Source organism: Panthera uncia, chromosome C2 (genome assembly GCF_023721935.1).
Source record: "Panthera uncia isolate 11264 chromosome C2, Puncia_PCG_1.0, whole genome shotgun sequence".
NCBI classification, from domain to species: Eukaryota; Metazoa; Chordata; class Mammalia; order Carnivora; family Felidae; genus Panthera; species Panthera uncia.
In genome coordinates this window covers 110,679,837-110,693,807 of record NC_064810.1, presented here as the reverse complement: position 1 = coordinate 110,693,807, position 13,971 = coordinate 110,679,837, and the positions used below count along the sequence as shown (strand labels likewise).

General features: G+C 38.8%; 2 protein-coding genes across 17 annotated transcripts in view; one reads left to right on the top strand and one right to left on the bottom strand.

Moving 5' to 3' along the window:
* MED12L (mediator complex subunit 12L) overlaps positions 1–13,971 on the top strand; it is a 336,247-nt gene that overhangs the window by 95,330 nt on the left and 226,946 nt on the right. For 13 of the 16 annotated variants that reach the window (XM_049629655.1, XM_049629653.1, XM_049629652.1 and 10 more), the window contains 4 exons: positions 2,474–2,600; positions 4,850–5,064; positions 6,394–6,498; positions 7,615–7,791. In XM_049629655.1, the coding sequence (XP_049485612.1) occupies positions 2,474–2,600; positions 4,850–5,064; positions 6,394–6,498; positions 7,615–7,791 (624 nt within the window). The remainder of the gene's footprint in view (positions 1–2,473; positions 2,601–4,849; positions 5,065–6,393; positions 6,499–7,614; positions 7,792–13,971) is intronic. The other 3 variants (XM_049629661.1, XM_049629656.1, XM_049629654.1) reach the window with 1 other exon arrangement.
* On the bottom strand, positions 10,039–12,833 carry GPR171 (G protein-coupled receptor 171). The gene has a single exon (XM_049629690.1). The coding sequence runs from the start codon at positions 12,769–12,771 to the stop codon at positions 11,812–11,814; it is 960 nt and encodes a 319-aa protein (XP_049485647.1). The 5' UTR covers positions 12,772–12,833; the 3' UTR covers positions 10,039–11,811.

Here is a 13,971-nt window from a genome sequence, read left to right as displayed (position 1 = left end):
GAGGGACAGCCAGGAGAAGCCATGCATGTGGTCTGAGCGGCCCCCCCCCCCCCCCCGCCTCTGCTGCATCGGCATCTCCTCTGGGCTCCTTGGCTCGTCCTCCGCCTTGTTCTTCACAGCAGCCAGAGCAGTCTTTGCAGCCTGGAAGCAGATCATGTTGTTCCCTTACTCAGACTTCTGATGGCTCCTTACTGCGTCCACAGAGCCTTGCACTGGCCTCCCCGGCCTGCGTTTCCCACCTCATTTTGTGCATTTCTCCCCTGGGTCACAGCTGCAGCCACCTTGGCTGTCCTGTGGCTCCAGCACACCAAACCAGCTTCTGCTTTGGGGACTTTGTCCCATTGATCCTCCTGGGTGGCACCCTGCTCCCCGAGTTCTACATGGCCAGTTCCTTTCTGCCCTTCCTCTTGCAGGAAGTGTCTCTTTCTAGCATTCCTGCCTCAACACATGTCATCTCCTTAGGAAGATCCTCTGTCACCCACCCTCAGGCACGCTTTCTCATATCACTCTGTTTCACTCCGTTTCTCATATCACTCTGTTTCATTGGCTTATTATTTAAAAGCCAGCCTATCACCTTCTACAATGTAAGCTTGACCATAAGGACCTTGCCCACCCTGTTCACTGTCTTGTCCTTGGCACCCAGAACAGTGTTCAGTGCACAGCAGATGCTCTAAAGGTGTTGTATGAACAGATGAGAACTTAGCTGGCTCTCTCTTACTGATAATAGTGCTATATCCTGTGAAGGTGAAATAGGAAGAATATTTCCATGGACATTTCTCTCCTCTTGCTGGGAAAGCACTGTTCACTAAATATAAAGGATCACATTGTTCAAGCTGGGGCTTGAAGATACTGGTGTTGAGGTGTGAAACTCATGGCCCATTTTACAACGTGCAGATTAGGGAAGGTGTTTCATTGCTTTTTTCTATGAATAGACGGACTTTTCTACAGTGAATTGCAATGGTCAGACTTGAGTAACTGAGGTTGAATTTGTCAAATTTAGTTTACCCTTATTCCAGCGTGTTCTAGAATGAGCATATACATGTGTGCACACGCACACACAGTTGCTTTCAGAAGAGGCTTCCACAGATTACTTTGTAATTTTAATAGGTGTAAATGTATCCACATCTAAAGAATGTATTCTTTCAGAGATGTTTAAGATAATTGATTGCTAGGGTTGTCTAGGTGGCTCAGTTGGTTAAACATCCGACTTTGGCTCAGGTCATGATCTCATGGTTTGTGAGTTTGGGCCCCTAATTGAGCTCTGTGCTGACAGCTCAGAGCGTGGAGCCTGCTTCAGATTCTGTGTCTCCCTCTCTCTCTGCCCCTCCCCTGCTTGCACTCTGTCTCTTTTGCAATTTCTCAAAAATAAACATTAAAAAAAAAAAGATAATTGGTATCTATTGAACATCACCAGTTTCAGAATTTGGTGAAGAGAGGATGGATTAGAGAAGTAATATCTTAATGAAATAATATATTAAGGAATAGATAATGAAAGTGGGAAGGTTGAAGGGATATTGAAAAGAATAGAAAACAGGGTTCTGATTCTCTTTCAACGGTTTCTTTTCTGGTCTTCTAGTAAGTTCTGTCTTGGATGCAGAAGTTAGGGAGCTTCCTTAGGTAGGTTTCTTAAACTATGGAGATTCCACGGGTTCTAAGAGATCTTAATTGGTGATGTGATGAGTGAAAGAAATGTATCAGAGGAGTTCTCCTAGCTCTGTCATTTGACACCACACTTCCCAACACTCCCCAAAGACAATCGTAAATACACTCTACTAGTGAAAACAAACACAAAAATATTAAACTCAGTATACATGCCCAAATGTTTCTCAGAGGGGGTATATACAGTTAACTATATGAGCTGTTTAAAAATGACAGCCCCAAATTATTTTAGCAGTTTTGCATAGGGATAACGAGTAGCTTATTGTACTATGCTGTGTTTTCAGTAGGTATTTATACCACGTGGTGCAGACTTTGTAATTTACATCAATACTATTTTTCATGGGTGTCCTTTGGAATCATTTCAGTTGATCTGGGGGTAGTTGTCCCTCACTTTCATTTAAAAATTTTTTAATGTTTATTTATCTTTGAAAGACAGTGTGTGAATGGGGAAGGAGTAGAGAGAGAGGGAGACACAGAATCTGAAGCAGGCTCCAGGCTCTGCGCTGTCAGCACAGAGACCCATGCGGGCTCAAACCCAGGAACCATGAGGTCATGACCTGAGCTGAAGTCAGACCCTTAACCAGCTGAGCCACCTAGGTGTCCCTAGTTGTCCCTCACTTTCAGAAATTATATTTACCTGTGATGCATAGTCCTCAAATAAAGTACAATTGAGAATTAATTGAGAATTAATCTCAATTAATTCTGCATGTTTTTTCTGAGAATTTAACTGTTAATAAAAAACTGACAAATTCATGATCCATTGTGACTACATTGTCCTCTAAAATTAACTATGATTGTTTATTTTTAATCTTAGAGGTGTGGTGAATCAGAGGTCTTGGATGAGAAGGAGTCCATTTCTTCAGCCTCTCTTGCTGGATCTAGTTTGCCTGTTTTCCAGAATGTGCTACTAAGGTTTTTAGATACACAGGCCCCCTCATTATGTAAGTAAAGTTCTTTGCTTCTAGATCTTAAACAAGAGATTGACCAGTTTTGGGGAATTAATGCTTCTTTTTTTTCCTAGCTTACATCGTAATCGAAAGTTCTTGGTGCTGAATATAATGTATATCTTACTGTGCAAAATTTTGTTGCGTGTTTTTAATGGAGACTTCTATGCAGTTTTAAAATCAAGTGAGCTTCAAAGATTTAAAAATTTCTAGAGTTTCAAAAATTTAAAAATGAGTCCCCTCATTGTCTAATTAATATTTGGTGGTCTAGTTTTCCCTTTCTAGATCTTTCTTACCAAACAAGAGGAACTATGGTCTTGTGATGTTTCGCTATCTAATCACTATTGTGATTACGAATTTTCTGTTTTTGCTTAGTTTTCAAAATAATCTGATTTTCTACGTTTCTAATAAGAAAATAAAAGTACTTTATATCCAAGTCCTTGATACAAGGAAATAATTTGTACATATGGTTGGCTGCTTGCCTACACTATATGGGTTGTTCTGTCAACTCCCATTCTTCCTTTTTTTTTTAATTTATTTTTTATTTTTTAAAGTTTATTTATTTTTGAGAGGTGGGGAGGGGCAGAGAGAGGAGGAGAGATAGAGTCCTAAGCCGGCTTCACGCTCTCAGTGCAGAGCTTGATATGTGAGGCTTCATCTCACGAACTTTGAGATCACGACCTGAGTCAAAATCAAGAGTCAGGCATTTCATCAACTGAGGCACCTAGGTGCCCTATCATCTCCCATTCTTCTATCTTTTATTCTGTTGTTCATGGGGAGTTGAGGGTTTGGGAATTACAAACCCAGTGGGTTTATACAGTAAGTGCACACTTAAAAAAATTGTTTATGCATGTTAAGAGGGCTTGATCTTATTCTGAGGCTTTTGTGTGACAAAGTACAGTGGGGAGGGTCTTAGGATGGATAGTGATGAAACAAAAAAAATGGCACATGGAAATGTGGTAGGGGTGGGAAGGACAGGTTTGTGGTGAAGAAGGAGGTAAAACAACAAGAAACAGTACTACTTTCCATTCCTCTCAGAAAGTCCTTGGTTTGGGTTGAATGATACTTTGGGCTGAGGTTCGTTTAGTTAGTTGGTGGCTGTTGTGGGCTAGAGGGAGAGCAAGAGCCAGAGAGATACTGGTGGTTGGGAAGTAGGGGGCAACAGTGAAACATGGAAAAGGAAGCAGAAAAATGCAGGGACGGAAGAGATCCTGGAGAGTAGAAAATAGATCGCCGGGAATGGATGTTAGCTTCTCTAACTTATCTTGTATCCTGGGGGAGAAAGATACACATTTGCCCTTCGTGCCCCTTATCCTGTCCTCACTCCTGTTGGTTCTTTGGGAAGACCTTTCTCCTGTGCCTTTGCTTGTTCTAGATCTGGTTTCCTGCTGTCAGAGAAAGCTGTGCTTCTCTTCTGTCGTTGTTGTTTGTCATTGACTTCGGAGGTGGATGGCAGCGAATGCTTAGGCTTCAGTTTTAGGGAGCGAGCTTCATGTTGCCTAGATTTTGTTTGTCTTTGTTGGTGTTTGTGAGTGCGATGGCACCACAGACTGAGTGCTGAAGGATTGTTCTTAACCTTTTTTAGTCTCTGTCGAGGGTACAAAGTTGTAGAATGCAGCTGCAATATTATCAGGTGAGTTAAATAGACTGGCTATGAATTGAGCAAGACTGCAGAGCTCCATCTTTATGCCCTTCTTTTTTATTCCATCTTCCCTTTTTTTTCCAGTAGATCCCACTCACTATTATTTTCAGGTACCTTTTCAGTTGTTACGTTGTGAAGTTTTTGAAAAAGTGTGCACACACGTCACGAATATATAGACACCCTCAAGCTATAAAAATAGTCATGAGCTGTTTTAGTAGTAAAACCAGAGGAAAGCAGTTTAGCTCTGCTTCCCTCCCGCCCACCCCATGTGTACCTGAAATTTTGTGTTTGTATTAATTGAATGGTTATTCATTTGCCAAGGACCACTATCTTTAAATTTGAACTTGAGCTTAGCACATCGGATATTGTTTTTTAATTACAGGGGGACAATCAAAACCTCCGTGCCAGTTTTGCACAACTGCTTCTGTATCATAGTAAATTTTCCAATAAATGTTTCACTGTGTTAAAAAAAAAAATGTATGGGAATATTGTTAAGCCTTCCTGTTTGGTGTTTTTGTTTGTTTGTTTGTTTTTTGTTTGTTTGTTTGTTTGTTTTTTTCCTGCCAGGTCAGGGAGACTGAATTCTTGATTTGTTTCTTTATAGCGGATCCAAACAGTGAATGTGAAAAAGTCGAATTTGTGAATTTGGTGCTGCTCTTCTGTGAGTTCATCCGACACGATGTCTTCTCCCATGATGCATACATGTGTACCCTCATATCTCGGGGAGACTTGTCAGTCAGCGCCTCGACTCGGCCGCGATCGCCAGCAGGAGAAAATGTAGATGAGCACTATCCAAAGGACCATGACATGAAAATGGAGGTATGCCCCTGGGAGTGGTGCCTGAAACCCGAAAACCACACTCAGCTGGGCAACTAGTTTCACAAGGATTGTTTGGTGGTGGAAGGGTGATTACATTTTACTTGTATTCTCCCATTACAGAACTTGTTTATCTCTACCCCAAACTTGTGGAGAAAAAAAACAAAACAAAAAACAACATTGGATTATAATTGATATATTCCAGAAGTTTCTTTTGGATACTCTAAAACTATTAATGAAAAGGTTTGACAGTCCGTAACATTTTTTTACTGGACAGGAATTAAATACTTCCAATTTTATGTGTTTCTAAATCCCAGTTTCCTTGAATGTTGTGACTTAAAATCAGACTTGTTTTGGTCCCATTAGAAGGAGCATCTTTAACCCCAATTCATTCATTGTTTCTGTCTTCGATACAAAATGGGAAATTCTGTTTTAATCATTAACACATATTTTCATTTAAATTAACAACTTTATCTCTCAAATGTTGTGGAATTTTTTTTTTTTCAACAAATTATTTTATAATACTGTGAGTATGACTTTTATCATTTTCTGCCGGTTTCTGGTGTTTTGGACATCATTCCAGATACTTAAAGAAGTTTTCAAGGCAGAAAACATGAAGGTGGTGATGAGAAAGAGTAGAAAATGGTGAGAGATTGTGACAGTTCCTTAAAATCAAGCCTCAAATTGGTTCTGTGGGAATTTAAGCATAATGAAAATATTATGGTATTTTTAAAACTGTGGTTATCCTTGTAAAGACCTGATGTTAGAATTGCATGTGTGAATTCATAGTTTGTGCTCTTAAGATTTGGTGATCAAATGGTGCAGGAATTAAAAAAAAAAATCATTTCCTTAATGTAAACACCATTGTTTCCGAATTTGACCACAGTAGAAGTTTAAAGGCTAAAAACTAAAGTTACTGTACCTGTTGATGCTTCATCTATGTTTCTGCTTTTTCTTTTCTATTCTTGGATGTCCAGGTATCTTGTATCTTGGGTATACTCTTAGATTTTTCTAAGTACAGTTGGTGAGCATGTGACTGGAAATAGCCCAAAGAAGGGACGTTATGGCCAATTTGATTTTTAATTAGGAAGTTTGTGTGCTTTTTCCTTCAAGTATCATGGAAGTTAAATCTTTTTTTTTATCATGAGGATAAAGAATGTGACTTTGCAAAAACAGTGAATGTCTTAAAACTTCCTTCTCTTTTTTGGGAAAAGTAGAATCTAGGGAGAGAGAAGACATAGGATGGTTAAAAAATCATTGTCATAGTTTAGCTTTAGTTTGTAATGAACTACAAAATTTACAGTGCAACTTTCTTTCTCTGGCAATTATCAGGAACAGACTATTATGGCGCATATGGGCATTGACTCAGGAACTACTAATATTTTTGATGAAGTAGACAAGAATGACTTTAAAACTGACTTTGGTTCGGAGTTTCCAGTAGGTTCAACCTTCAAATTCTTATTGACTATTAACCCCTCCTCCCCGCCTGCACCCCAGCTTGTCTCCATCCTTCTGTTCCTTGACCCATGTCCTGGAATGACCTGTGTACTTGTGATGTAAATGTGCTCATTCCATACTCCTTTCTAGTGTACAGTTACTCATCTTGTGATTGTCTCATTTCAGCTCATTCTTAGTTTTGGTTGCATCGCCTCCTTTGTGAATTATAACACTCTGTCCTCCTGGTTGACTGTCTTTTCTCTTTTGTTCATTTGAGACCATTGTCTCTGAGGAATACATGAAGATAGTAGTTTCATCGTGACAGTCCTTGTTGACTTGCTATGTATGTGTTCAGTTTCTAAATAATAGTTTTCCTGGCTCTGGACTTGTTATACTTCTTCAACCATATCTCAGTATGGTTATAGTATTTTCTTCCTCATGGATCCAAATGAGGTCCTTTATGAAAAATCATACTGTTTGGGGTATATACTAGAGGCTTTATTATTCATTAGTTTATTTTTTAAACTTATTTATTTTGAGAGAGAGAGAGTGTGTGCACACAAGTGAGAGACTGAGGGAGGAGCAGAGAGAGAAGGAGAGAGAGAGAGAATCCCAAGCAGGCTCAGCTCTGTCTGAGCCAAGTCTGATGTGGGGCTTGAACTCACCAACTGTGGGATCATGACCTGAGGTGAAATCAAGAGTCAGACACTTAACCATAACCAACTGATCCACAGAGGCGCCCCACTGTTATTCATTAGTGTTGTTAATTATTTCTTTGTGTATGTTTTTGTGGGAGATTTAGCCTTATGAGGAAACATTTAACCTTGAAGTCCAATGTTAACTCTGGCCCTCTGGAGAGTGCAGCTCTGAACAGTTCTTACATGTGTGTGGTTGTCACTTTCTTATCTGCAAAATGGGGCGTGATGTTGATGGTCTCCTTTGGGTCTGAATACGAATTTTGTGGAAATTAACAAAATTTATTTATATATTTTCTTAGTGTTTAAATAAGGAAAAGATAGTGTATGAATGTTGTGTGTGTGAAGTTCTGGCATGTAGCGCTGTGTTGTGTTGCTCTCTTTCATTTACAATCTCCAACATTTGTTTTACATGACTTAGATTTTTTCTCCCATGCCTGGAGAATCCTGTGAGAATGCCAACCCTTCCTTGGGCAGAAGAATGTCGGTTAATGGTGAGAAGTTGCTTAAGAGAGAAAAACCCAGGGAGCTGATTTTTCCATCTAATTATGACCTTCTGCGGCACCTGCAGTATGCAACACATTTCCCCATACCTCTGGTAAGTCATTGCTTCCATCAGTTGGCACCCTGATTGTTCCATTATGGGATCATTAGCCATTGATTATTCCATTGTGTGTCTCCATAACACATATGAAAGGAGGTGAGTTTTTGCATTTACTGCTTCTTTTGTTATAATTACAATTGTATAGCATACATACGGATGTAGTTTAAATTTGTGATGTGATACTACTGGCTAGCTAGATTTAATGGAATTTTCTAGGTTACTATCCTTTTATCAAGAGCATTTGAGTCACTGCAAATGATGTCTAAATGTGTTTTCCTATTTTTTGAAACTTCATTTATTAGTAGCTCTTGTGTGCATTGTATTGTGCTAGGTACTTGTGGTATCATACAGATGAATGAGAATTGGGGGCATAGGAAAGATGAATAAGATAGGAGGGAGACACATATAAAATGATGAACACTAAAATGAGTGCAGTGATTGAGTGAAACCACATGTGCCCTCTGGAAGATAAACCATTTGACATTCTTGGGTCTCTTCCACTCTCAGAGAATAAGTATTAAAGGGGAGAGAGAACATCTGATTGAGAAATGGGTTAAGGCTTCATAGAAGAGGTTGTATATGACATGGACTTGGGTTTTGATCTGTTGAATTTAAGAATTGATAGCATATGAGAAATACTTGGGAAATTTAGTGTTGGACTCAGAACTTGTGATATGCATTTTGCTGAACGGGAACAACATTGGTTTCTTGATATTCATAAAAATTGGGCCCAAATCTAAATGTGTTTATATTCTTAAATTACTGTTTTTTCTCCTGGAATTTTAAGTGAAATGTTAATGAGTCATTCTTTCATTGAGCACTAATAATAATAATAATTATTATTATTTTAACAAGTGTAATTTTGAGGAATGTATACTGTTATCTTCTGGATACCTTTGAGGAATTTTGATCTGCAAACTAAACATTTTTTTTTTTTAAGTTTATTTTGAGAGAGAGAGAGAGAGAGAGAGAGAGAGAGACACCACATGTGTAAGTGGGGGAGTAGCAGAGAGAAAGAGAGAGAGAGAATCCCAAGCAGGCTCTGCATTGTCAGCACAGAGCCTGATGCAAAGCTTGAGCTCAGGAATTTCGAGATCATGACCTGAGCCAAAGTTGGATGCTTAACCAACTGAGCCACCCAGGCACCCCTAAATAGTTTAACTTTTAATTTTTGTTGTTATTTTGGAACTTTCAAAATCACTACACCTGTATATATTTTTATTACAATTTTTCTGTCCAGAGCTATGTCAAAAGTTGCCACAATTCTTTCTTGCACATCACTGGCTGAATACATTTTTTAGCTGTTACCTGTATACATCACTCATTTTCAACATAATGGAATAATCTCACTGTTCATTTAGAACAATAGAAGGGGTGGCCTGATAGTTTAGAGATGTGTCCTGAAGAGTTTATGGATGAACTATTACAGTGCCTGGAATCTGCTTTAAAAATAGTTGGGAGTCAAGAGTGGGGTTAGGCAGTATATGGAAGTCTGGAGTTTGGTTAACCGTTAATGCACCAATGTTAATTTCCTACTTTTGGCAAACGTATCATGGTTACATGAGGCATTAACGTTAGGGCAAACTGCATGAAAGGTATATGGGAACTTTCTGTACCATCTGTGTACCTTTTCTATAAATCTTAAAGTATTCCAAACTAAAAAGTTAATTTAAATATAAGGGTGAGGGGTAATAGAGCAGATATGACAAAATGATGAAAATGGCTGAAACTAGTTGAAGATTCTGTGTTTCTCTCTTGGGTAAGTGGAGCTTTGCTGGCCTTCCTCTTCCTTGCATCTGGGTGTGCAGGACACTACCCAAACATGGACATCTTTATTCTGTTGTTCATGTAATCCTTGGCTGCACAGTCATTCCCACCATGTAACATTCTAAAGACTGTCCACTTCCTTAGAGGAAGGAGCATGAATGATTTCCAGTGATTATGTCTCTCATGATGGATTATGATAGAATTCAACTGTAATGCATTCATACAAGAACTGCTAGAAAATTGATATCATTGGATACAGTTTATTAATAGTTTTCTATCACCAGTTGCCCTAGACTTCCCTTTACTGTGTCATTTAGAATAAAATATTAGTAAGGGGAAAATGAACATATATGCTAATATGAGATTGACATTAGGAATGCTGTACAGAGTCTGGTTCTCTTTCTTAATAAAAAGGGAAAGTTTGACTAACTTATTATGCATGTGAGGAAAATATAAGAATGTGCTTGGGGAAAAAAAATTGTGTGCCTCCTCCCTCCAGCCCCCGATCTTGAAGATGTGGCCCTAGTGAGTGACGACCAAGGAGAGAAGACTACTAGGGCCTTGACTAAAAGATTCAGGAAAAGAATCTAGTAGTTGTATGTAGGACTATATGAATGATGTCTTGATCTGCCTGTCAGTAACAACATGTTGTCAGACTATTGACAAGGACAAGTTTTAGTGTATCACCATTCTACCAGCCTGTAACATAATTGTGTCCTTTACACCTTATGTCAGATAGGTGATGCAGTGCGGGGTTCTGTCATTACCACTAGCTAACTAGAATTTGTTCAGCACTTACCATGTTAGAAGGGTAGCAGACATTTTCTTTTGTGCATTTTCTCATTTATTATTCTCTTCAAAATCTGGGAATATTGAAATTGTACACAGGAATTGTCTTGGGTTCAAGCTTCAGAAAATAATTCCTCTCAATGCGGTACTAAAAATAGCCCTGGAATGAAACCTGTTTTGTTAGCTTCCAGGAACACCATTTCTTTCTTTCTTTTTTTGTTTTTGTTTTTAACATAAATGGGAAAGTTTATTAAAGCGAAAGTACACTTTTGAGATGTGAGAGTGGGCGAGCTCTCTGTCTCTCGAGAGTGCTGCCAGGAACACCATTTATTAATCACCGCAGCTAGTACAAATGTATTACCAATTGTTGTAATTGTTGTAAAAGTTGGGCTTTTGCTCTTGAAATGAGAAAAAAACCCCACATAGTCTCAAGTCTGGTTATCTAAACTTTTCAATCTTCTTTTTCCTAAATCTTTTATTTAATACCATCTATTGAATTCTTTCTGCATTACTTGCAGTCTAGAGAATTTGATCTAAGGATTGTGACCCTGAGAGCTAGACTCACCCATTCTTTAAACTGTTGGCCCCACGTGGGGTCAGTCTCAGACCTGGCACCAGTCAGCCCAGCACGTGTTGTGTTCCTAAGAAGGCCTTGCTATGTGGATCTGGCATGTCTATTTTAAGGCCATTTGACTAGTGCTGTTTTTCCGTACCTTTGATGTGAGTTTCTAGTTCCAAAACAGTAGTTTCAGCAGTTAGTATAGTTTAACACCGTGCTTGGAAATGTTAGGGGGTAATATTTCATGTTACTACAAAATGAAAATAAGAAGTCACTGAAGTTGTCATTGCTAACATTAGAAAATCTTTATAATCTATGAGAATATGAGTATATATAGTACATCGAAAACTATCCATGTATTTTCAAGCCTTTTTCGAAATAAACAGTTTTAGTTATTGTTTTAGAAAAACCATTAGATCTTAAAAATTGGAGTAGTGAGCTGGATGATGGACTAAAAATAAATCAGGCACAAGTGGTTTCATGTAAAGATCAGCTGGATTTTATTTAGTATGATCTAAATGGTTTTAAATCGTGTTGCCAAAGGGCTTTCTGGCATCTTACATGGAGATCATTTTGCATATTTCTATCAAGAAGTCAGTTCCCAATATTCAAATGGATACTTCATGAATGACTCTGAGTCTGTGTCATAAAACTTTTTTAGGTTTCAAGGATAATGCAAGGTGTTGTGTTGGTTCAGCAGTACTTTTTAGGTTTTTTGTTTTGGTTTTGTATGAACGTGGTTTAAGCACCACAAGGGTGCTGCTCGGTTTACATTTAGAAACAGTTTCTGAGTAAAGCAGGCCACATATGGTAGCTGTCTTTTACTTAGGCTATCCCTTCTCTTTCCCAATACTTACTGTCACTGAGACAGGAAGTGATAGCATGAAAAATCCCATATTTTATGCACTGCTCTCACCACTTGATTTTTCTTTTGGAGTCTTGGTCTCCTTATGTGAAGCAAAAGTCTTGGTTACTTTTAGGCGGAATGCTTTTGAAAGATGGTAGTACAGGATAGGATCAAAACACAGGTTCGACACTGCCAGGAGCAGCGTGGCCTCTTTGGCTTTGAAGAGTGAAATCCTGGTTGGGCAGTCAGATATTACTTCTGTCTGGCTGAGGGTGTATGGGATTCGGACAATGTGATATGGAACAAAGCATATGATGTAGCCTGTAGTCACTAAAAGTATGTTGATGAGGGCCCTTTTCACATATAGATAATTTTCATTATCTTTGTTTCTGTAGAGTTGTCGAATTACAAGGCAGTTAGATATTAAAATGATGGCTGAGAAATTTAAAAATATTGCTACACATATGAAATTGGTCAGCAAATGCCAGTTTCTTCCAAACTCCTTTTTGAATTCCATGCATCCCACATTTGGCTTCTCCTCAATGTCTTTGATGGGAATTATCATGTTGGGCACCATTATAAGAAGGACCATTAGCCACACCACGGTCGATATCATTTTGGCAAATCCAGGTTCTTGTATCCGATAAATCTTAGAGCTGTACGTCAACTGAAGACAACGATCAATACTGACAAATGCTAAGAAGATAATTGATAAGTACATATTAATGTAGATGAGGCAGGCTGTCACTTGGCAGTGAAATATCTTCAGCTTCCAGGGTGCCACACCCAAGTCAACAACGATTTTCACTGGTAATGCCAGAGTGAGCAGGAAATCAGCTGTAAGCAAGTTAATTAAGTATATGCTTACACACCTGTGATTTGTGTTGTTCTGTATGAAAGCCCAGGTTGCAAAACCACTTCCGATAATTCCAACAAGAAAAACTAAATAAAAAAAATAGGTGAACGGCTCCAGACCTGTGTAAACTGGGCAGAAGAGAGAACTGTTTGTCATCTTGAGGGAAAGGAAGGATGACTCTTCAAAAAAAAAAAAAAAAAAAAAAAAATCCGAAGAATCTGTTTAAAAAAATGGTAGGGACGTTAGTAATTAAAATTAGCGACTATTTTCTGTTAAAACATCTATATTCACAATGCTAGGTTACAATTTTTCTAATTCTTATAGGAAATTTTATTGGTGAACTTACTAGATTGTGTGACTGGTGGGAACATCTGAGATTGTGAGGAAGCCTGGGTTTTCCATGGTGTGATTTCATGATTTTGGAATTCCCATGTATGTTTGCTTCTAGAAGGGATTTTCGTTAAGAATTTATTTTTATTTATTTTCATAAAGAGACTAATGATTTAAGTTTATTTATTTTCAGAAAGCAAGCGAGCGTGACTGACTGGGAGCACAAGCAAGGGAGGGGCAGAGAGAGGGATAAAGAGAGAATCCCAAGCAGGCTCTGCATTGTCAGTATGGAGCCCTGTGGGGTGGGGGTGGTGGGCTACAACTCATGAACTGCGAGATCATGACCTGAGCCGAAATACAGAGTCAGTCTCTTAACTGACTGAGCTGCCCAGGCATCCCTTAAGATTTTATTTTTAAGTAACTTCGACACCCAACATGGGGCTCAAACTCACAACCCTGAGATCAAGAGTTGTTCACTTTACCAATCAAGCCGGTCAGGCGCCCCTAGAAGGGATATTTTTGACATCACACTTTTGTATTCCGGTAGTTCTTTTGCTACCAGTTGCGTTGGAAGTTAGTTTGCGGAGGAGGTAAGTGAACTGAAATTCTGAGAAACAAAGAAAGGAAATGAAGGTAACATTGTTCGGTTGTGGCTGAGCCTGGAGAGGTTTCACTGAGCTTCCTGGCCTGCTTTTTTCGTAAATTGACAAGAGCTCTTCATGCTGGAGGAATGTAGGCTGAGAGGGGAAGTAATGGGTGACAGAAAATTGTACTGAAATTTAGAGGGAGTTACTTTGAAAGTAGGCCCTTCGTTGTGTCATCTACTAGAACATTTTCACAGTCAAAATTGCATTTCATTTTTCTTTTTAGCAGAAAGAGTTGAAGGGTTAGAGTCTGGTCTTGAATTGATGCTTACTCCTTTCTATTCCCTCACTCAGTTTCCTAATGACATAGACCTTGTGATGTCCACTATGTAGCCACATGGGACTATTGAGCACTTGAAACGTGGCCATTTCAGATTGACAT